Raw genomic sequence first — 25,243 nt, 5'->3', positions numbered from 1 at the left:
TGCATTCCTACAAAAAGCTCTTATTTATGGAAGGGCCATCTCCTCTAAACTCCTTTTTATCCAAATTATCCAATTTTTTTTCAAATGATTCTCTGTAATAATAAAACAGTATATTGTACTTGATCCCATCTAAGATATAATTAATCCTTATTGGAAGCAAAACCAGCCTATTGGGTTTATTTAATGTTTACATGATATCCTAGTAGACTTAAGGTATGGTGATCCAAATTAGTGAAAGATCTGTTATCTGGAAAACCCAGAGTCCCGAGCATTCTGGATAATGGGTTCCATACTTGTTTTGCTTCCAGGCTGTTCATTATTTTGCCTGTAAATCTGTTCGTGCAACGTTGATCTTTATATTACATGGTACAGTGTCATTCTAAAATCAATATTTTAACGCTTATGCAGAAATGTTGCATGTGATATTGGCGGATAATTGTTATATCAGTATCTCACGGACTCTTGCCTTTTTCAATTGAGACTTTAGCAAGGGCATCATGTACAGCTGTTTGCTTTTAAACAGGCAACAGATCTTTCTGCATCATGGAAATAAAAATACGCCACCCATCGACAACTTGGAACGGAAAGCTACTAGCGCTTATTGTTTCTGTGTACGATGTGTATCTAGCATTATCGGCAAAGTGATCCTCGTGTGATGGAAAGCGAGTGCATTGCAAAGAAGGAGAATATCAGTGTTGCTAGGGAAACAGTTTTTTTTTTTTTATTATTTGCATTTTTGCCCTGAGCCGCGGTGCCATATGCCAGAAAGAGTGCTTTCCCCTGATATTGTGGGAGCCAATGCATTGGGAAGCAGTGCCTGTGTATCTCCACAGCTGTTCCCTTTCCTATCCCATGGATGCACCAATCGGCACTCTTCCAACCGCCGGGGGCTCGCCTGTCTGCCTCCTATTTTGATGATATAACAGCAATACCCACCTCCTTCTTCTTTGCTCCTCACTGGCAAGAAAATAATATCACCTTGATATCAAAGTTCAGATTTAACCATATCCCATTTTCTTTTTACCAGGCTGGACCTATTAAGTCTTTTGAGAACATGATTTAGATAGCGGTAGATGCATACAAGAGCAAGGTAAGCATGTTAGATCTGCATTCCTCAATTAATATCTTCACATCCAGATCATCTAGCCTCCTCTTACATGGAGATGGGTCCCTCCTGAATGTACTTGCATGTTTTAGCACCACAAACCCTCCTTGGTACTTGATTACACATGGACATCCGTATTAGGTGGGAAAAACCTCACATTTCAACCAGTCACGTAACTAGATACTACTGGGCCCCACAACAAAGTATTTTTCAGGCCCCCAAAATTTCTAGAAGTTGACCTGTTTTACCAATATTTATTGAAATATATGAATAAGGGCATTAAGGGGCTCCTATACCTCCTGGGCCCCCTGCAGCCGCAGGGTCTGCTTCCTTTATTTTTACACCCCATGACTTCAACCATTTCTTAGTAGCTATGTGTACAGTCCTGCAACACCATTGGTGCATAATGGCTCCTCTTCTATTCTGCTATGGGACCCAATACACTTGGATGTCTTACCTCCCCTGCTCAAGATAGACGGCAGCTTATTGGCCATAGCCATGATGACGGACTGCCCAAAAAAATCATTGCAGTGTTTTTGGAAGATTTAAAAAGCCCATTGGTAGAGGAACACATTGGCATGTTCTCAGCCCAAAATTTCACGCTAGGCCTCTGATCCAGCTTAGCTAATGCTCTTCCTAAGGTATCTGCAATGGTAGGTAGATTTTGCAGTGAAGCCAATGATTGGGAAAGCTGAATTGCCAACATAGGAGCCGGAGGATCTGTGGAAGGCCCAGGAGTGCTATCCTGTGGGTGGCCATATCAGAAATAAATCTGCTCGTTTGGAGACTTCACAAAATAGGTGGCTCTTTAGGAGGGTTATTTATCAAAGGTCGATTGTTCGAGTTTTTATTTTATACCTCGAATGAACTCGCAACGGTTTGAGAAACGCTAAAACTTGATTTAATCGAGTTTTTAGTGAAAAAAAAAACCTCAAATTTTCGGGCAAAACCCTCCGAACAAAAACGTGAACTTCATACAGACTATTAATATCTACAAATGGTTTGAGGGACCTCTGCCATTGTCTTCTACACAACCTCGACAGGTTTTAGAAGGTGCATTTTTGGATTCGAGTGAATTCCAAGGTCGGGGTATAATAAATCTCACGAAATTCTAGTTTTAGTTTTACACGAAAATTTGAGTTTTGACCAAAAGAAATAACCTCAAACTCGAATTTTCATTGAAAAAAACTCAAAACTTAATAAATAACCCCCTAGGTGTATGGCCAGCATTAGTTGTGAAAGCAATGTGAACTGCCTCAATATTGAAATAATTTGTTTCCTGGTGGATTGTTTTTTAAAATGACCCCTTTATGATAAACCTACTGGCAGCCTAAATTGTGTGATAGGGCTCTAACACAAGGTTCTTTAAAGTGAATTATATGAAACAACCTTAAAGAATGAAGAATGTACACCAAAGATAATTAGACTCCATTAACATGTGTAGAACCAAACTGTAGTAGTTAAATATATATTTTCTATTTCTTTACCTTTGCAAATAAGCGAAATGTATTTGTTTTTTTGCCAGAATATGTTGCCATGGTAATTTTCATGCCATCTATTGCTGACGGCTGAGCTTTATAAAGGCAATTTAATGACACTGTTCTCACGGGTGGCAATTGTGCCCAGCACTTGCCCCTTTCATTGCTTAAATAGACTAACTCACATGCTGAGGATGCTGGGAGTTGTAGAAGGGGTTCTAATATGTGTATAGTGTTTGTATATGTTTAATACAATGTAAAGTGATGGTGCAGCCCACATTATACCTATAGTAATAGCACCCAGAATTGTTAAATTATGGGGGTTACAAGGGGATAAAGTGCCAAAACCTTTGTGATATTATGAGACATTGTTTCCAAAAATAGAGTTGATGTTTTGGGGTTTTAGGTGGAGCAATCTGTGTCTCCAGTTGAAAGTAATCCACTTTACTGTGAGGTTGGTTTGACTTTGGAAACATCAACTTGGTCCTTTATCCTTACCAGACAGCCAGGTATAAACAACATTTCAACTGAAGTCATTGGAGATCGAAGTTGACCATCTGCAACTCAGTCCAACCCACAATAGGCTCTCCTGCTCTTTGCACTTGCTGAGATAAGTAGAGTATGCAAGAAATGGCACAGAAAAGCCACAATGTGGAACCTAATCGTACAGGAGCTTGCCTATTAAAGGAACAGTAAAGTCGGTGTCCTAAAGTCATGAAAATATAATGTACTGATGTGCTGCACTGATAAAACAGGTGTGTTTGCTTCAGAAACACTACTATAGTTTATATAAATAAGCTGCTGTGTAGCCAGGGGGCAGCCATTCAAGCACCGGATACACAATGGATCACAGATAAGTTCTGAAGAATCCCATTGTATACTACAAAACTTATCTGTATTCTGTGCCTTTTCAGCTTTGAATGGATGCCCCCATGACTATAGCAGCTTGTATATATAAGCTATAGTAGTACTTATCTGTTATCTACCGTGTATCCTGTGCTTGAATGGCTGCCCCCATGGCTACACAGCAGCTTGTTTATATAAACTATAGTTGTTTTTCTCCAGTTTTGCCAGTGCAGGGCACCAGTACATTTCATTGTTTTTCCTTTAAAACACTTTCATTTTTTGGTGTTCCTTTAAGCCTGTGGCCTGAATATTTTTTTTTCCCCCATATCATATTCAGTGTTTTTTTTTTTTTGTTTTTTTTTTTTACACTTGCCTTCCAAGTAAGTTTCAATACAGATTAATATTCAGAGATGTGTTTTAAAATCCACGCAAACTCTGACACATAATAGACCTCTTCTGAAAAGATGTTACAATATCGTTTAAATTGCCCAAAACAGCCAAAAAACAGCACATTTACTTTATGTTGGTTTGTGGGTCTATAACTCACTTTCAATAAAATCACATCTAGAAACATGAATGACCTTATTTAGGCCTGGTATTGCTATAGAAACAGGGCCAGATTTACATAGCGGGCACCCATAGGCCCACTGCCGTTCGTCCCCCCCCCCCCCTTTATTTGGGCTAGGGAAATTTAAAAAACTATCATATGTCTCCTGTGTTTCTGAAATAATCTGGGTGTGGTTGAGCAGCATGCCGCCCCCCTAAAATCTTGCTGCCCTAGGCCCAGGCCTTGGTGGCCTTTCCACAAATCCGGGACTGTATAGAATTTGTAATGTTTGGGCAACCATGGCAAATAGAGCGTCTGAGGCGTTTGCAGATCATATGCCTACTGACATTTTCCTTTGCTAAAAAATCAATAAAAAAAATTTAACGAAACCAGTGACTTCTCATAGAATTTCAAAGGTTACAGATATTATTAAATCTGGTACAGGTATGGGACCTGTTATGCAGAATGCTCGGGACCTGTAGTTTTCCGGATAATTGATCTTTCCGTAATTTGGGTCTTCATACCTTAAGTCTACTAGAAAATCTTGTAAACCTCAAATAAACCCAATAGGCTGGTTTTCATTCCAATAAGGATTAATTATATCTAAGTTGGGATCAAATACAAGCTACTGTTTTATTATTACACAAAAAATGGAAATCCTTTTTAAACATTTGGATAAAACGGAAGATGGTCTTTCTGAAATTTGGAGCTTTCTGGATAACGGGTTTTCTGATAACGGATCCCATACCTGTAGTTCATTGGTGATCCGAACAGTGGTTTGTTTGATGTTTGGAGGGCAGGACCCACAGTATAGACCGCTTTCTCTGCATTTGTTTAATTTAAACCACAAAAAAACATAATACATGGCCCTGTTCATGACTCCTTGTTTATACTTTCATTCTGCCCACAGTTGCAATATTTCACTTTTAAAAAATAAAGTTTTTCCATGTTTTGTTTAAACATTTTCCAGTCCATCACATCCTTGACTCCTCTTGACCGGTGGATTGTCGATTCACATCCGTTTATTAGGATGGGTGGAAGTGGTGGGAAAGTAGTCTTCTGTCCTGTACATCTTTGGAAGTTCATAAATACTCTGCTTTTTTGGCCCAGTTTTCTAAAGTAAGGGGAATACATGAACAGAAATCAGTACATATTTTGGTTAGTCGTACACAGGCATAGGGGTATATTTATCAAAAAGTGAAGTTAGAGATCGCCACAGTCCTCTAGAGTGTGACAAATCAGTAATTATTATGTGAACCCTGATTGTTTCCCTTGTACAAAATAGCACTTCTGAAATATATTGCATGCAGATGTTGAACAGACCACTATCACTGTTCATTTATATAAAATATTTTCAATTGTTGGTGACATTGGCCCTTTAAAGCTTAGGGAATTTTTGGGTAATTTCCAGTAAAATATGTTTTAAAAATTCCCCTGTTATGTAGTTATCAAGCCATGCATCAATGCAAATTACAGTTGGGGTATCAGATGATCAAGCAAAATCAGCACTTTTAGTTTAGGATGCCGGTGCGTCAGACCTTTATCAGTTTCAGAGAATTAGAAAACGGACCCAGTTATTCCGTACCTAAAATGTATAAATTCTGTCGTTGGTACTGTGTGCAGAATTCATTAATGAAGTTGAAAGGAAGTTAAAGGGACTGTCGCATTTGAGTTAACTTTTAATATGATGTAGAGAGTGATATTCTGAGACAATTTACAAGTTTTCATTTTATATAATTTGTGGTTTTTGAGTTATTTAGCTTTTTATTCAGCAGCTCTCCAGTTTGCAATTTCAGCAATCTGGTTGCTAGGGTCCAAATTACCCTAGCAATCATACAGTGATTTAAATAAAAGACCTGAATAGAAAGTCAAATAACTACATTTGTAGCCTTGCAGAGCATTTGTGGCCCCCTTTTAAATGCTGGAAGTTAGCTTAAAGGTGAGCCGCCCCTTTAAGAGCCAGGCAGGTCAACCATTATGTCATTTAGGGGATGTCCAGCATCTCCTAGTGAAATATAAATATATAGATATAAAGCAGCCCGGCCTTAAGGCAACGGAACAGTGAAACTGGTCAGAAGAAAAAAAAAGTTATGCCCATCGTTGCACATGCTTTGGGCCAATTATGTAATACACAACATGAGTGTAGGCTGGATTAAAAGGAAAAGTAAAGCTTAACTAATGAAGTAGGTAGAAATGTTGTACGGTATATTTTGGGCTTCTGTACCAGCCCAAGGCAACCACAACTCTTTAGCAGTAAAGATCTGTGTCTCCAAAGATGCCCCAGTAGCTCCCCATCTTCTTTTCTGCTGATTCACTGCACATGCTCTGTGCTGCTGTCACTTACTGAGTTTAGGGACCCACTCACAATAGACAGTACACATAGAATAGAAATGTCACAATATAAGGCTGATTAGTAATTAATACAGATAATTACTACATGGCAGCACAGAAAACAGTGCAATTAGCATCAGAATTTAATAATAAGCAAACCTGTAGCATCAGCTTATATTACAGGGGAAGCTCATTTTCTGCTGGATAATTAGTGACGAGCCCTAAGCTTAGCTTCTCAACAGCCAATCAGAGCCCACTGAGCATGTGAGTGTCACAGACACTTTCCAAGATGGTGACCCCCTGTGACAAGTTTGAAGTCCTGGATCATTGCTGCTATTGACAAGCTGAAACTGTAGGTTAGTGCAATTAGTTCAGTATATGAAATATGGCATTTTAGCCATATTAATTTTTAGTCTTTATTTCTCCTTTAAATATACCTATGGAGCCAAGGTGAGGATGGGAGCAAGTTTGAGTCTTCTAGATGGAGCCCTTTAATTTAGAAGATTGTGGCAGTAAGGGTAACAGCAGACAGCTAAGATCTGAATTTACGCTCTTGCCAAATCAGCAGCGACCCCCCCCCCCATTTTTTCTTTTACCATATTTTATCTGGTTTTCGAACAATACAATACTAACATCCTATATTCTCCCAGATGTTACAAAAAGTTTTCTCTGGTACTGAAAAATGTGAAAAAGGATCTGGTGAATTTGAGCTGGAGGGATAGAGAATGTGTCTTTTCCTTGAGAAGGTTAAGAGAGTCTGGAGGAAATTTAAGGAAATAAGATAATCTGTACAAGGTAATACAAATGCTCCTCAATTCTGTCTTTTGTCTAAAGCTAAAGAAGTTTTCTATAACACCTAAAGCAAATAACCACGGACTAGACTATTCATTCCATGAGTTCATCCATAACGAAGAACTCTGTCCAGAATCAGTGTCGGACTGGCCCACCGGGATACCATGAAAAGTCCCGGTGGGCCTAGGTGTCAGTGGCCCCTCATGCTGCTAAACATTTGGCCTATTTCATGGCCATTCCCTATTTCTATGAGAACAAAGAGGCTAAATAGATGGAATAATAGATTATAGTATGTAAAGAAAAGAGACTAAGAGAGTGAGGTTGACTGAGTAGAGGAAGAATAATAGTACTGAGAGTGGGCCCCTGGTTTAAGGTTTTTTTTTGTGGGCCCTTGGTCTAAGGTTTTTGGGTGGGCCCCTGGTGTCCCAGTCCGACACTGTCCAGAATAACTGCTACTAATACAAAGTAGCTATTAGCACCTGCGGCAGTGATCCCCAACCAGTGGCTCATGAGCAACATGTTGCTCCCAGTGGCCTCAAAGCAGGTCCTTATTTTTTCAATTCCTTGTTTGAAGGCAAGTTTTGGTTGCATAAAAAACAGGTGTACTGCCAAACAGAGCCTCTGCCAGTCCCGATAGGGGCTACCAATAGCCAATTTCAGTCCTTATTTTGCAACACCGAAGAACATTTTTTCTTGCATATGTTGCTCCCCAATTCTTTTTACATCTGAATGTTGCTCATGGGTTAAAAAGGTTGAGGACCCCTGCCCTGAGGGGTACCACTGTCCCCTTGCTTTTGAGCAAATCGGCGCCGACTCAAACACAGCGCCATGACCTAATGGGTGGTATCACCTCTAGACAGAGAGCTTTGCATTCTGACGTGCACTGCAGTAGCAGGACTTTACTTTGGAATCTAAATGACATAAATATCAAGTTCTGTGGGAGATATAGGTCAATACACACAATTCCTTTCATACAGAATTGCAGTTGTTGCCCTTTTTGGGCATGTTTCCTTGCATGCCAGCATTTCCTTTAATAACAGTGACCGGCATGCTTTTATCCTATGAGACATGCTAGGAAAAATAAAAACAGGAGAACAGGGATCTAGTGATAATTTCCAAATTACTGAATGGCCTTTACTTTTGTTTTTCTGTAACTCGATCGCCTTGTTTTGCTGTGGCACCTTCCTGCAGTGTAACCATATTTAGCACACCATACTGCTTTTCTGCATTATTCATGCCTTCGTCTGCCAGCCGGCCCAATTAATTGGTGCCCACATGCTACTAAACTGGAAGAATGCGCCGGCCTCTAGGGCGTAATCCAACCCAGCAGTGAATCGATGTGTTTTCTGATTACTGCCGACGACCACTGTAATCTTAAAGTGATAACTACCAAGTGCCAGAGATGAACCAATCCCTGCGGCCGTGCAGCCATGGCTCCTAAAATTACTCTTTTTTTTTTCTTTGGGGATGTTATATTTCTTTGTCCTCACTGTCTCTTGGAAGAAAAATGTATGTCTCATGGTCAGATATCACCCAAATGAACTATTTTTATAGTTTATATGGTTATATTTTTTCAGTTGCAGTTGGTTTGGAGTGATAAACTGGTATAACCAATTATATATCCTAAAAGTTTACCTCGGATAAGATTGAGGCCCATTTATCAAAGGTCGAATTTTGAATTCATGTGAATTTTTTTTAGGGATGCACCGAATCCACTGATTTGGATTCAGCTGAACCCCCGAATCCTTTGCGAAAGATTTGGCCGAATCATAATTTGCATATGCAAATTAGGTGTGGGAAGGGCAAAAATGTTTTACTTCCTTGTTCTCCCCCACCCCTAATTTGCATATGCAAATTCGGATTCGGTTCAGCTGAATCCTGCTGAAAGAGCTGGATTCGGTGCATCCCTAAATTTTTGGACTCTAATAAATTTGAATATACTCGAAATTTGAGTCTAAAACTCGAACAAATTTTATGACTTGAAAACTCGAATCAAATTCAATTCGAATTCAACTAAACTCGAATCTAGTTTTTCTCCAAAGAAAACTGGAAGTCAGGAAGGCTATTAACATCTTCAAATGGGTCACTTGACCTCTTCCATTGATTTATACATGAAAGGTTTATACCTTATACATACAGGTTTTAGGAGGCAAATAGTCGAATTAGAATTATTCCCAGGGTAAAGGTTTGATAAATTTCAAATTGAGTTTGGATTATTCCCAATTTGAATTTGTGAGTTTTGACCAAGAAACTATTCTAAAATTTGAATTTACTATTTGACCCTTGATAAATCTGCCACTAAGTGTAGAATCTGTTATCAGTAGGGTTCTCCCACATCCCCAAAACTAAAAAAAAAAAAGGCAGTGCCAGTCTTCTGGCCAAAGTGCTGGACGCTATGGAGCCCAAGCATTTTTGATCTCCAGGAGTTGCACCCCTGGGGTACCTTAAGGATCACAGTGATTAGAGGAGGCAATAGGGCACTTTTACTTACTAGTACAGGATGACTTCAGCCCCCGACTGCTAGCTGTTGGGGGCTGAAATTATGGGGGAATTGAGCAAAGGGGGTCTGAAGAAACTTGCCTCTTGGGATATCAGGGATAAAGGGCCTACCCTAGTCTTCACAGGTGTTTATCAGGACGATCTCCTCTCTACTTTGCTCTCTGTAACCGCACACAGGCGGAAACTGTACTTTTAAATGGATACTTCCGACTTCAGTGTATCTGCTTCTCTCCACCTAATTAATATTCAACAGGCAAAAATAAGCATTTAAAACAACCATAAACCCCTAGTCTGCCCTTGCCTCTAATGTTCCTGGATTCAGACTCCCAGCATTATTCAATCCTTGATAATACTTTATTTGGGGTTATGCTAAGGGTTACTTACAGTGCACCAACATTTTGCCAAGCCGTGATTGAGCAAAACATACCTTTCTTCCCACAATTCTTACTGTTTTGCATATAAAGGGGTGCCTGATCAAACAAATCTTCTGCTTAGCACATTCACCCTTTATAGATGTGCTATAAAGCCCTTAAGTGCTCAACTTATTACCACTGTAGTAGTAGGAATGCACCGAAATTTGGGCAATTCCTAGCATTCACTTTTCAGCCAAATTGAATCAGAACCTTAAAAGTCATGCAACTTCAAAGCTCTGATCAACCTAAATCTTTTGTGGTGAGGCTGCATCTGAAAATTATGGATTTAAAGAAGAAATAAAGCTACAGAGAAAGATTGTTGCCAATAGATGAACCACAATAGTTCAAGCTAGAATGCTATATTTATTCTGTAGAATGCTTTAACATATCTACAGCTCTAAAAGATCTTACTGTGTGTTTAGGATAGTAGCTGCCATATTAGCTTGATGTGACATCACTCCTATCTGTCTCTCCCTGCTCACTCATAGCTCTGGGCAGAGATTACAGCAGGGAGGGGAGGAGAAAGAGAGGAGCAAACTGAGCATGCTCAAGCCCTAGCCCTGGAGGTTTAAGCTGAAAATAGGAAGTCTGATATAGAAGCCCATGAGTACACAATAGAAGGAAAGAAATGCAGTGTTTCTTTTGAGCAGCATTACTTTGAGGGTTTACTGTATTTATATAGACCTTTCTGATAAAGCTTACTTAATTTTAACTTTTCCTTCTCCATTAAAGACTCTGTCTACTGTGCAGGGATGCCCAATACCTTTATGGATTTGTAGTATTCCCACCACTAACATGAGTTATGTGTGCCATTGGCCCGTAGGTAGGCTAGGGATCCAATCCCTTCAATGTCGGAATGACTCAGAATACTGAATACGGCTGGTAGTGCTGTATATAATAATATAGATACTTATATAAATATACAAAATGTAACCATAAACAGCTTGGTATACACCAGCACCTTATTGTAGGTAGCACCCCTACCTTCCTATAGGGCTACAACAAAGAGATAAAGGGAACAAATGAACTACTGTTAGTGGGGAGCCAATCAAGTGGCAACAGTGATGTAAAACAGCAATTAAAGCAGATACGTGCCTATGAAATATTGCGTTCATCTGTCGCAGCTTCTAGTGCTGCATTGGAAAGCCCCGACACCAGGAGCAGCTAGACTTGCAGTGTGGGGGGATGGGAAGCTCATTAAGCTGCAGAGCCTCATGGCGACTCCTACAGGCGGAATTTAAGTGGGTGCACTGCATGGAGCGCTCTGCAGATGGGAAAAACCACTAGACACACACACAGCCACAACAACTGCAATTTGCAGAGCCCAGGGAGTGGAGGAATAAAAAAGCCCTTCCAGACTCAGGAACTCGCTACCACTTACTGCTCAGCAAACTCACATTTTCCAGACAGAATATTTTCCATGTGTCAAGCAGCAAAGACCAGTGCAATTTAATAACATTATTATTATTGCTCTTTAATTACTGCACTAATTGTGGCGTAGTTCACCTTTAAATACACTTGTTTTATAACATAGACAGTAATAATCTCAGACTATTTGCAGTTGGTCTTTTTTTTTAAATGTTCGAATGATTTGGAATTTCAGTAGCTATCTGGTTGTTAGGGTCTACTTTGCCATAGCAACCGGGTAATGGTTTGAATCAGAAACTGAATGAATAGGAGAGGGCCTGAGTAGAAAGCTGAGTAATAAAACATAACAATAACATTGCAGTTTCACAATAGGTTTCTTGCTGCTTGGGACATTGGAAACCAGGAAAATACATCATAAACTATAAAAAATGATGACCAAGTGATTTTCTGTAAATAGGTTTTGGGTCTTGGGTCTACTCTAGTTATAAGGAGGGTTTAGATCCCCTTTAAACTCCCCTGGAAGGCCTCTGCAATACAGTGAATTATAGGTCACTGGGTCAAGCATGGAAGCAAAGGAATAAGACCACATATTTTTCCTAGAACCATTACAGGTTTCACCATTTATATTCTATAAGTGAATATTCCTTTTCTGTTTAGTTACTGACACTTAACAATCACTTGCTGAAAGTAATTCCGAAATCCCTGCTCTTCACTGTCATCAGTATATAATGTTTGTGCTTTAAAACAATGAACAATGATTTCCTGAATAAATGTATTTGTGTTTTGAAAGGGTTGTAACCTTTTACCTTGTATAGGAAAGTGTAATCTAGATGTGTTTTTTTTTGTTTATTACAGAGCATTCTGTCCCAGTGGCTGCACAGATCTGATCCCCATTGTAAGCAGCAGCCCTGCCTAGGGTTGCCAATCGGCCGGCTGATATTACAAATTTCCCGGCAATGTAGCTGCCAGTAATTTGTAATACCCTTAAGAAAAGGTCTTGCCCTCGCGCGGTGTGGCCCTGCCCCTTTTGTGTCACAGTTCCGCCCTTTTTGCGTCACAGACCACCCCTTTAGTTCCCGCCCCCCGGTGGCAACCCTAGTCCTGCCCTACTTTATGGCTGAGCTTCTAGCTATCTGTATAACAGAGCATTCTGTCCCTGTGGTTGCACAGATCCTATCTGATCCCCATTGTAAGCAGCAGTCCTGTCCTGCTTTATGGCTGAGATTCTAGCTATCTGTATAACAGAGCATTCTGTCCCAGTGGCTGCACAGATCCTATCTGATCCCCATTGTAAGCAGCAGTCCTGTCCTGCTTTATGGCAGCTGAGATTCTAGCTATCTGTATAACAGAGCATTCTGTCCCAGTGGCTGCACAGATCCTATCTGATCCTCATTGTAAGCAGCAGTCCTGCCCTGCTTTATGGCTGAGATTCTAGCAATCTGTATAACAGAACATTCTGTCCCAGTGGCTGCACAGATCCTATCCTATTGGAAGCAGCAGGCCTGCCCTGCTTCATGGCTGAGATTGTTGCTCTCCAACCCCTTGGATGTTGCTCCAAGTGGCCTCAAAGCAGGTGCTTATTTTTGAATTCTAGGCTTGAAGGCAAGTTTTGGTTATATAAAAACCACGTGCACTGCCAAACAGAGTCTCCTGTAGGCTGTCAGTCCACATAGGGGCTACTAAATGGCCAATCACAGCACTTATTTGGCACCCCAAGAACATTATTCATGCATGTGTTGCTCCCCAACTCCTTTTACTTCTTAATGTTGCTCACAGGTTCAAAAGGTTGGGGATCCCTGGTTTATAAAAACAAGCTGCTGTGTAGTCATAAGGGCAGCCATTCAAAGCTGAAAAGGAGAAAGGCACAGGATACAGATAAGCTTTGTAGTATACAATGGGATTCTTCAGAACTTATCTGTGTATCCTATGCTTGAATGGCTGCCCCCATGGCTACACAGCATTTTTTTTTAATATAAACTAGTAGTACTTATCTGTTATCTACTGTGTATCCTGTGCTTGAATGGCTGCCCCCATGGCTACACAGCAGCTTGTTTATATAAACTATAGTAGTACTTATCTGTTATCTACTGTGTATCCTGTGCTTGAATGGCTGCCCCCATGGCTACACAGCAGATTGTTTATATAACTATAGTAGTGTTTCTGGAGCAAATACACAAGTTTTACCAGTGCAGGGCAACACTACATTATATTGTCATTCTTCTCAAATACTTTAATTTTTTGGTGTTACTGTACCTTTCATAATAATATAATACTGTACCCAACATAAACCCGAAAACTGATTATTACATAAATTCATAAAACTGAAACAGAAAAGGGGATTTGGGGATGATCAGTGAATCAAAATAATCTGACCAGCAATTAGTAGGAAGAGATGTCCCAGGTTTTTAACATTAACCAACTGCATAGATATATTTTAAGCCCAGGGAAAAAAAAGTCCCCCCCCACCAGGCACATTCTGCACTGTTTTGGCACAGGGAGTCTAATGCTAGTGGCTGACTAAGAGACTGCAGTTTGAGTAAGAAAGCTCTTGCCTTGTATGCAGCACTTAAATAGTTAAGGACGAGAATCTCTTGCAAGAGTGGGCAACCTGCAGGCTTACGCATGTAGCTAAACTATATCTCCCTACCCTGTGTAACAGGTTTCAGCTGCGGCGGCCGGGTTGTACTTAAGCAAGAGGCCAGAGGTTGCCCTACACTAAAATCCCACGCAGACAGGAGTTGAGAGAGACAGAGAGAGAGAGAGACATGGCCTCGTTATGCATTCCCACTGCTTGAGAGACAGATCATGTGAGTCCAACACCAGCTCCAGACGGCTGTGTATAAGCCTAAGGGACATTCTGTATGCAGGAAAGAAAGCACAGTATGGCGAGATCAGGCCTTAAAGGGGATGTAAACCCCCAAAAAAATATGTTGAAAGAATAAAAAGGGCCAGACAGATACTGCTTTTACCAACAATAATTTAAATAATATAAATATTGCATGGAATTATATTAATTTTCATTCATTCTGCAATTTTTTATTTTTAGATTTCCCCTCCCTTACTAAATCTTTATGGTATAGTACAGGTATGGGATCTGTTATCCAGAATGCTCAGGACCAGGGGTTCTCCACATAATGGATCTTTCCATAATCTTCATAACTCTAGTCTACAAGAAAATCATGTAAACATTAAATAAAGCCAATAGGCTGGTTTTGCTTCCAATAAGGATTAATTATATCTTAGTTGGGATCAAGTACAAGCTACTGTTTTATTATTACACAGAAAAAGGAAATCATTTTTAAAAACTTATTGTCACCATTTCCTTTCATTTGAAGCCAAGATCTGAACATTTTTGACAAAAGTTTATTTCATATTGTTTTTTTTTTTTTTTTCATTTCAATATTTTCTATTGTAGGAAAAAAGTTTACATTTGGTTAAATAAGGGAGAAATCCACCCAAATGTTCTACCCATCTGAAACGTTAGCTACATTAGTGAGTCCAGGTTTCCATTCTCATGTAGAGATCGGTCTCCTTCCAATTTGACTTTTGGCCTCTTTATAACATACAGTTCTATTCCACCACTAAAAAAAGGTTTGTTCCAATGATTCTGAATTCTATTAAATAATAGTGAAGATGTGGAACAGACTCCCTACAAAGGCAATTATCAATTTTTACATTTTTAATAAAGAACGAAGGAGCCGATTTGTTTACAATGTTTCAATCGTTTTTTTTATTATTATTCAGTATTTTCAGTAATAAATGGCATTTTTTTCTCTCACCGGATTATTTGGACTTTCCAGGAGACAGTACAACCGACGTCAAAACAGGTTTGAAATTACCCAGAAGTAACGAGTTGCTATGGCAACACGACACCGACAAAGCAGAAGATCACAGCTAGATACAGTCTAACAACAGATTGTTACCCCGCTGTTGGTAGGTGGGAAACATATCCTGCTATTGTATTGTCTGCATAGAAGCACATGCACACAAATGCACTGCTAATATATATGTCAACATCACATAGACCGGGAATCCTTACTTTTTTATTAGTCCTTTGGCTGTACATTACGAGTGTATCGCTTACTGTGTGCCCAGAGCATTCCTTCCCTGTATATTTGCATTTATACATATGGGAAGGAGGTGCCATATTGTTTCCCTTAGACAGTACAGTATGAGGGTATAGCTTATTGTGTGCCCAGAACATTCTTTCCTTGTATATTTGCATTTATACATATGGGAAGGAGGTGCCATATTGTTTCCCTTAGACAGTACAGTATGAGTGTATAGCTTATTGTGTGCCCAGAACATTCCTTCTCTGTATATTTGTATTTATACATATGGGAAGGAGGTGCCATATTTTTTCCCTTAGACAGTACAGTATGAGGGTATAGCTTATTGTGTGCCCAGAACATTCCTTCTCTGTATATTTGTATTTATACATATGGGAAGGAGGTGCCATATTGTTTCCCTTAGACAGTACAGTATGAGGGTATAGCTTATTGTGTGCCCAGAACATTCCTTCTCTGTATATTTGTATTTATACATATGGGAAGGAGGTGCCATATTGTTTTCCTTAGACAGTACAGTATGAGGGTATAGCTTATTGTGTGCCCAGAAAATTCCTTCTCTGTATATTTTTATTTATACATATTGGTGCCATATTGTTTCTCTTAAATACTACACGAGCGGATCTCTCCCCAATTGAGGTGGGCAATATCGGGCTGATCCGATCGTGGGCCCAACGATCGGATCCTAACGAATGGTAAAGGGCGGTCAGATCGCGGGACCGCATCAACAAATGCGGACGCGATCCGATGGGATTTTTAGTCCCGTCCGATCGACATCTGGCCGACTTTTGGCCAGATATCGATCGGGGAAGCCCGTCGGAGAGCACCATACACGGGCCAATAAGCTGCAGCTTTTATCGGCCCGTGTATGGCCACCTTTAAGAGAGGATTTTGGCCTGTAGAATTTAAGACCCTTTTATTTGAAGGACATATCAGTGGTCTCTATGACAACAGCCTGTAAGGTTCATTTCAGTCTTCTTACCCCTCTGGCTTAGCAAATCCCTGAGCAAGCAGAAGCAGTCTCACAGCTGCTCTCGCCCCCCAACCTGTGCCTCCCGTCTCTTCCAGCTGAGAATGGTAAAAGGAGCTGTCAGGGCTGAACTGAGGGCTCGGGGGGCAGCTTGAACACAACCCCCAACTGCCGTGTCGGCAGCAGGAAAAAGGGGGTTCAGTTCAGATTGGCTGGTTCCATAAGGTTCAAATCCTTTATCGACTATTCTAGCAAGAAACTCAGGAGAGAAGGGAGAGGAAAGGCATAGAGGTCAAACAGCTTTGGGCAGTGCTCTGTCAGATCTGGCCTCTTGGGAAGAAGCTGCTTAAACAGGACAGGGAAAGAGCAACAAGAGAGTTATCCAGGGCTGCACTTAACCAGATGTTGCTGAACTGCATCTCCCAAGCACCTCACTATAATCTATTAAAGTTCACCATTAATTGCAGGATGGAAAACAAAGAGCCATGTGTTGCTCAGCTGGCCGCATTCAGTAGAAGAAACAGCATTGTGTTATCAGCATAGGTACTGGGCAATGCAGGGCTATGATGAAACATTTAGCCAATGGTCACTTATTGATTTAGTCTTTAAGTAACCAGTCATCTACCAGATGTGGCTCCTTTACATATTCAGACTGATCCTTGTTCTCATGAGATATAAAGACCAGCCTCTGTACAAATATACAGAGATGGAATGTTCTGGGCACACAATAAGCTATACTCTCATACTGTACTGTCTAAGGGAAACAATATGGCACCTCCTTCCATATGTATAAATACAAATATACAGAGAAGGAATGTTCTGGGCACACAATAAGCTATACTCTCATACTGTACTGCCTAAGGGAATCAATATGGCACCTCCTTCCCATATGTATAAATACAAATATACAGAGAAGGAATGTTCTGGGCACACAATAAGCTATACTCTCATACTGTACTGTCTAAGGGAAACAATATGGCACCTCCTTCCATATGTATAAATACAAATATACAGAGAAGGAATGTTCTGGGCACACAATAAGCTATACTCTCATACTGTACTGCCTAAGGGAATCAATATGGCACCTCCTTCCCATATGTATAAATACAAATATACAGAGAAGGAATGTTCTGGGCACACAATAAGCTATACTCTCATACTGTACTGCCTAAGGGAAACAATATGGCTCCTCCTTCCCATATGTATAAATACAAATATACAGAGAAGGAATGTTCTGGGCACACAATAAGCTATACTCTCATACTGTACTGCCTAAGGGAAACAATATGGCACCTCCTTCCCATATGTATAAATACAAATATACAGAGAAGGAATGCTCTGGGCACACAAAACGCTATACCCTCATACTGTACTGTATAAGGCAACTACCTTTTCTTGTATGAGCATTTGTTCTGTTTTTTATACCTTCAAGTTTTCTTATTTCATACCTAATCTGTTTTATAAATGCAGTAATCCAATTCATTAGCATGTGAGTATGGCCAAATGGCTAGGGGGTGTTGTGTGTTCTCTGTTAACAGAGGTCAAAGATGGCAACGATTAGACAAAACAGCAACAGGAACAGCCCCCAAAGTTTGCTCATAGCCTATACAGAAAGATACCAATAAACTATGGCAGCATAGGTATTCCCCTGTACTAAGCACAATTCAGCAGGAACAGCTAGGGGTTGCCACTTTTTCCAGAAAAAAATACGTAAATATGTATTTATCTTTTTTTCCCTATTAATAACATTGGGATCAACCATAATTTTTACCGGCCACGTGGCAACCCTACGTATAGCCTGTACAAAGAGATACCATAAAACTATGGCAGCATAGGTATTCCTCTGTACTAAGCACAATTCAGCAGGAACAGTCCCCTAAGTTTGCTCATAGTCTGTACAGAGAGATTCCATAAAACTATGGCAGCATAGGTATTCCCCTGTACTAAGCACAATTCAGCAGGAACAGCCCCTAAGTTTTCTTATATCCTGTACAGAGAGATCCCATAAATTATGCCAGTGCAAAAACATAAATTGCAATTAATAACAAAATACAATAAGAGGTTCATGACAAAGAAACAGCAACAGTGCAAAATTCCAGACACTTACCCAAAGAAATGTAGGTGTTGCTTTTAGAATTCTGTGAAGGACTTGTGGGAAAGGTAGGTACCGGTTCTCTGCTTGAATTAACTCTTCCTCCATGAAGGAAACATGGTGCCCGACCATCTTCACAAATGCCTGGGGAATCAAATCAGGTCATTTGAAAAGTGACACTTAGAAAATAACCATACGGCTAATGTATACAAAATGTATGTATTAAAGGTCTGTCTGTCAACACACAGGCTGGTAAATTGGTTCCAGATAAAACTGCCCCTAGTATGTGTGTGTGAATGATGTGGAAACCTAAGATTGTAAGCTCCACTGGAGCAAGTATTGATGTGTCTCAAGAACCATGAATGTGTAATATGTCGGCACAATATAAAGGCTAAGTAAAGCACTCCTGGCAGATGTATTTGGCATATGAGCATTTAAAGTGCTTTAACCGTTGTATCATTCGCACTAGCAGCATGCACGCACACTCCCAATCAGACACGTGTGTGGATCACAAACCTCCAATTTATCAACTCGCGTGTATATTCTGTTCATTTCTTCTGCTTTGCACTTAATCTCTGGGATTTTGTCTTCCATGATATGGAATGTTTCACTTCGAATCTGTATAACAAGAACAGAAATAACACAGTTTTGGTACTGACCAGTTCAGCCCAAACCAAATGTAGTCGTTTCTATATGAAGGCCACTGACACCATCTTATTTAAATCCCCATTTGACAACCGGAAAGACGAAGACGAGTCAGAAGAAGATGGCAAATAATTCAAAAACTATAAAAAATAAATCAATAATGAAGAGCAATTGCAAAGTTTCTTAGAACTGACCATTCTATAACATATTAAGCGTTAAACTTAAATGTGATCACCCCTTTAACTACAACATATTTATATGTTTTTGAGCTTATTTTTGTTCGCAATAAAATGAAACACCCCAAATATGGAACGTCACACCTATCATAAAACACATGAAAACATTTTTTCCAGCAAAAACACTCAAAACGGTTGAGAAATATTTCCTTTCGGAAACCAGTGAAACTGGAGGAAACCCGCAGACTAGAATTTTTGTTAAAGGGAAAACATGTTTTTTTCAAAATGCATCAGTTAATAGTGCTGCTCCGGAAGAATTCTGCACTGAAATCCATTTTTCAAAAGAGCAAACAGATTTTGTTATATTCAGTTTTGAAATCTGACATGGGGCTAGACATATTGTCAATTTCCCAGCTGCCCCCAGTCATGTGACTTGTGCTCTGATAAACTTCAATCACTCTTTACTGCTGTACTGCAAGTTGGAGTGATATCACCCCTGCCTTCTCCCCCCCCCCAGCAGCCTAACAACAGAACAATGGGAAGGTAACGAGATAGCAGGTCCCTAACACAAAATAACAGCTCCCTGAAAGATCTAAGAACAGCACTAAAGCCAAGTCCCACTGAGACAGTTACATTGAGTAGGAGAACTAACAGCCTGCCAGAAAGTAGTTCCATCCTAAAGTGCAGGCACGAGTCACATGACTGGGGAAGCTGGGAAACTGACAAAATGTCTAGCCCCATGTCACATTTCAAAATTGAATATAAAAAAAATCTGTTTGCTCTTTTGAGAAATGGATTTCAGTGCAGAATTCTGCTGGAGCACCACTATTAACTGATGTGTTTTGTAAAAAAACATGTTTTTCCATGACACTATCCCTTTAAGACATAAGGCTTTTTGTACAGGGATAATGTCATTACTGAGGGCTATTTGATGATATAAGAATAGTCGTGGCCAGAGATTTAGGGAACAATGGAGTCTCATGCATAAATGAAACAGCAGAGAGAGCAACCCCATTCTGTAAAGAGGACGAAAAGAGGGCAAAGAATTATATATAATCAGGCCCGGACTGGCAATCTGTGAGTTCTGGCAAATGCCAGAGAGGCTGCTGTAAGGTCCCATAGACAGTCACTATTTAGTGGGCTGGTGGAGGACTATTTGGGCCAATGAGTACTTGGAATGCCAGGGCCTATTTTGACTCCCAGTCCTGTATATATTAGTTTGGTCAAATCGTTTGCTGTCTCTCAAACGCCAACTGCTGTCTGTGTGCAGCTTCACCCTGACTCAATGGGAGTGGTACAATTTGTTAATAATAATCAGTGCAAAATTGTTGAATATTTTCACTTGATTTCAAAGGTGCCTGTATCCCCCCTGACATGTAACTGTGCCTCTTATTGATGTGTTGGACTGATACTTACAGTAGTTACTCACACTAACTGAAAGGGAGTCGAGGAAATTGGATTTTTGTAGCCATGATATGAGTTAAAAGCAAAACAAAGCTGCTTTTTTCCCCGTCCCTGTAGATCCACTGGTTACCTCAGCAGCGCTGCAGTGAGTGTAGAAAGAGCTCCACCTCTGGCCACCAGTGAGAATTACAACCCTCTGAGGGGAAGAAAATGAAACAACATCCTCCATTTTATGAGGGAAGGAAGAGGAGTGAGAGAGAGAGAGGAATTGTCATCAAAATGGCTGACACTCTGAGGTGTTCTCATTAGGCCCTTATGTCATGCTATCAAGGCCAGAAGTGTCTGCATGTTTCCCATCACACAAACCAAAGTACCACAGAACTGAAAAAGATCTACTGACTTGTCAGTCAAGGTAATGAAACCATTTCACTCAAGTGAACTCCAGTCACAAGCTAACTGAGTAAGGCGTTGTCTTAGATCGGCTTATGACCATCTTATTGTTAAAGACAGGATCAAGTCCATGGCTAATGCTCTCACTGAATGGATTATATTGTTATGCCGCCTCTTAGATTAACACTTAATACTCTGTGAACTTAAAGGGAGACGTGTTTGTAATACAGCAAAGCATGCTGGGTGGTCCTAATGAGGTAAACATTGTCCCGCTTCATACATGGCGCCATAATGAATAAATCGTGGGCGTCTGGAAAATCAGAAATGATTTTATGGTTAAATATGTGTAATATATATCCACCAAACTGGCTTTTTTGAAGGGGTAGTTCACCTTCAAGTTAATGTTATACTGTAGAATGGCCAATTCTAAGAAACTTTTTCAACTGGTCTTCAACTTTTATAGTTTTGTAATTATTTGCCTTTTTATTCGGATTCGTTCCAGTTTTCAAATGGGGGTCACTGACCCCATCTAAGAGACACATGCTCTGTAAGGCTACACATTTATTGTTATTGATACTTTTTATTACTCCTCTTTCAATTCAGGCCTCTCCTATTCATATTCCAGTCTCTTATTCAAATCAGTGCATGGTTGCTAGGGTCATTCGGACCCTAGCAGCCCAATTGCTAACTGGACAGCCGCTGAATAAAAAGCTAAATAACTCAGAAACCACAAATAATAATAAATGAAAACCAATTGCAAATTTTCTCAGAATATCACTCTCTACGTCATACTTAGGGGCAAATTTATCAAGGGTCTAAGTGAATTCGAGGGAATTTTCGAAATAAAAAAATTCAAAGTAATTTTTTGGATACTTCGACCATCGAATAGGATACTACGACTTCGAATTTGTTTCAAAGTAAAATAGTTTGAATATTCGACCATTCGATAAGCAAAGTCTCTTTAAAAAAACTTGGAATTCAATACTTCGCCAAATTAAACCTGCCGAAAGTGCTATGTTAGCCTATGGGGACCTTCTAGAGCAGTCGAAGAAAAATCGTTTGAACGATCGCTGAAATGCTTCGAATCGTTCGATTCAAAGGATTTAATTGTTCGATCGAACGATTTTACTTCGACCGCAGGATACCCAAATTCGCTATTAAAACTTCGATATTCGAAGTCAAAGTAATTAAATTAGACGGTCGGATTTCAAAGTATTTTTATCTTCGAAATTCGACCCTTGATAAATCTGCCCCTTAAAGTTAACTCAACAGTGAACAAACCCTTTAACAAATAGTTACTGTCTATGGCATCTTACAGCAATCCATGTTCTTTATGGCTAATTAGCCTCTCGTTTAGATTTATGCTGCGGACTGTACTGGTCTCCGTGCAGCCATGGAGTGTACACCCGATATGGTGACTCTTTTTCCTTCCACTAACGTCTGGTTTTAATGATAAAAACTTGACATCAAATCACAGTCAAAAAAAAAAAAAACCAGACCAACTTATACACTAGTTTCAGTTAAATAACATTAGACAAATAAAGTGATGTTAATTCAAGTCAGGGCCCCTTTTCTAAAGAATTAAAATTAAAAATTAAAATTGTGAGCTCTATTGTTATACAGGTATTGGATACTTTATCCAGAAAACTCCACATTACAGAAAGGCAGTCTCCATAATTTGAAACTTCATTGCTAACGTCTACTAGAAAATCATGTGAACATGAAATAAACACAATTTTGCTTCCAATAAGGATTAATTGTATCTTAGTTGGGATCAAGTACAAGCTACTGTTTTATTATTACAGAGAAAAAGATAATCATTTTTAAAAATTTGCATTATTTGGATAAAATTGAGTCTATGGGAGGCAGCCTTTCCGTAATTTGGAGCTTTCTGGATAATGGATCCCATACCTGTATTGTGAAAATACTGGACAAGGAAAGTAGAATGGAATGGCAGGCATCTGAATTGCAAGTATAACAGTAATATACCAAATGCTAAATTTTTGTTTTCAAGCCAACAAAACCATTTTCATGTGCCGTTCGTTATTCAAACTGCCTTATTCCGAGCAACATGATGTTCCTGATTTCCCAACCTAGAACAGGAAGTGGGCATACCCAGCCGAATTTCAATGTATAGCAATATTATTTGCCTCTTTAAATCATGCCCTTTAATCTCTGGGAAAGTAGTTTGTTTCCTGTTTTTTGGCTGTTCATAGTTGATTTCATTTATTTCTTACTTAAACCCAAAAAATCATATGCTTGAATGCCTTGAGTTAATTAGCATAGTCCTCCCCTGCTGTATTACTATATATCACAATCAAATACTTCTGGTCTGGCTGGTTGTTTTTAAGGGGTGATTCACCATTAAAGCGGTTGGTCACATTTGAGTTAACTCAGTGTCGGACTGGCCCGGCGGGACACCGGGAAAATACCCGGTGGGCCCCGACCCTTAATGGGCCCCCGCCGGGCCAGACACCTCTCCAGATATCTTTTAAAAAGTTTCCCTCCCGCACTCCCGCAGCGCCGATCAGCGCAGCGCCTTCTGCGCATGCGCCAGGCGCCTTCACGCTGGTGCGCCAAGCGGCGCCTTTGTGTGCGCGCGCTCAGCGCGTCGCAGTAGAGGTTGGGGGGCGGGTCGGAAGGGGCCCTGGACAGTAGTCCCGGTGGGCGCCGGGCCCCCCAGTCCGACCCTGAGTTAACTTTTTGTATGATGTAGAGAGTGATATTCTGAGACAATTTGCAATTGGTTTTCATTTTTTATTATTTGTGGTTTTTGAGTTATTTAGCTTTTTATTCAGCAGCTCTCCAGTTTGCAATTTCATCCACCTGGTTGCTACGGTCCCAATTACCCTAGCAACATTGAATAAGAGACTGGAATATGAATAGGAGAGGGCCTGAATTGAAAGACGGGTAATAAAAAGTAGCAATAACAATAAATTTGTCGCTTTACAGAGCATTTGTTTTTAGATGGGGATAAGTGATCCCCGTTTAAATGTTGGAAAGAGTTAGAAGAAAACATATATATAAATAAAAACTAAAAGAAATAATGAAGACCAGTTTAAAAGTTGCTTAGAATTGCCCATTTTATGAGATACTAAAAGTTAACCACCATTTTAAGTTAACTTTTAGTATGTTCTAGAATGTCCAATTCTAAGCAATATTTCAATTGGTCTTCATTATTTATTTTTTTATAGTTTTTTCTTAATTATTTGCCTCTTTCCAGCTTTAAAATCTAGAAAACAGTGCTCTGTAATGCTACAAATATACTATTGCTACTTTGTATTACTCATCTTTCTATCCAGGCCTTCTCCTATTCATATTCCAGTCTCGTGCAATGCATGGTTGCTAGGGTAATTTGGACCCTAGCAACCAGATTGCTGAAATTGCAAACTGGAGAGCTGCCGAATATAACGCTAAATAACTCAAAAGCCATAAATAATACAAGATGAAAACCAATTGCAAAATATCTCTCTACTTCATACTAAACGTTAATTTAAAGGTGAACAACCCCTTTAAAGGAACAGTAAAGCTAAAGATCGAGTTGCTTATATAAGTTAATAAGTTGTGACAGTCCTGTAGAGACAAGTGGGAGAACTGTCTTCCAGCAGAATCCAGGGAAAATCAAGTTTCTGATTCCTGATCTATCCGATCGGAAGCATGAATTATCCCTCAATGTTGATGTTCTTACATGAACTAACTCCACATTTAATGTGGCAAAACAAGCTGAGGCTGAATGTATATCGCATAGATGCAACTTGTCGCTGCACTTTACTGTTCCTTATACCCAGTTGCACCTCATGCAAACCCTAGGGCCACATATAAAACTCCTAGGAGGGAATTCACAAAAGTGTCGGTAAAATAAGTAACCCAGAAGTGGCGGTCGACAAATTTGTAAAATGTCGTACGAACGGCAAATTCACAAAGGCAGATGAATGTCTCGTAAGTCCGACAATTTTCTAAAATGTCGTATATCTTTTCATCGTACAAACGACATTTACCAAGACTTTTCAAACGACAATTTGACCGACATTTTCATTTTGGAGAGCCTAAAGTGTCTGAAAAATTGTCGGTAAAAAAAATGAGTTTACGAGTAATTCATAAAAATGGCGGGAAAAGTGGC

At 39.8% G+C, this 25,243-nt stretch overlaps 1 protein-coding gene across 1 annotated transcript in view; it reads right to left on the bottom strand.

The window, feature by feature from the left end:
* Positions 1-4,795: 4,795 nt before the first annotated feature.
* bcas4.L (breast carcinoma amplified sequence 4 L homeolog) overlaps positions 4,796-25,243 on the bottom strand; it is a 28,870-nt gene continuing 8,422 nt past the window's right edge. Inside the window, exons 3-5 of the mRNA XM_018234928.2 lie at positions 19,025-19,126; positions 18,524-18,652; positions 4,796-5,090 (exon numbers count right to left, since the gene is read on the bottom strand). Coding sequence (XP_018090417.2) covers positions 4,989-5,090; positions 18,524-18,652; positions 19,025-19,126 — 333 coding nt within the window. The 3' untranslated portion in view covers positions 4,796-4,988. The remainder of the gene's footprint in view (positions 5,091-18,523; positions 18,653-19,024; positions 19,127-25,243) is intronic.

This window comes from Xenopus laevis, chromosome 9_10L (genome assembly GCF_017654675.1).
Source record: "Xenopus laevis strain J_2021 chromosome 9_10L, Xenopus_laevis_v10.1, whole genome shotgun sequence".
In the NCBI taxonomy this organism is placed as follows: domain Eukaryota; kingdom Metazoa; phylum Chordata; class Amphibia; order Anura; family Pipidae; genus Xenopus; species Xenopus laevis.
The sequence above is the reverse complement of the archived record's forward strand: the minus strand, read 5'-3'. Positions and strand labels throughout refer to the sequence as shown.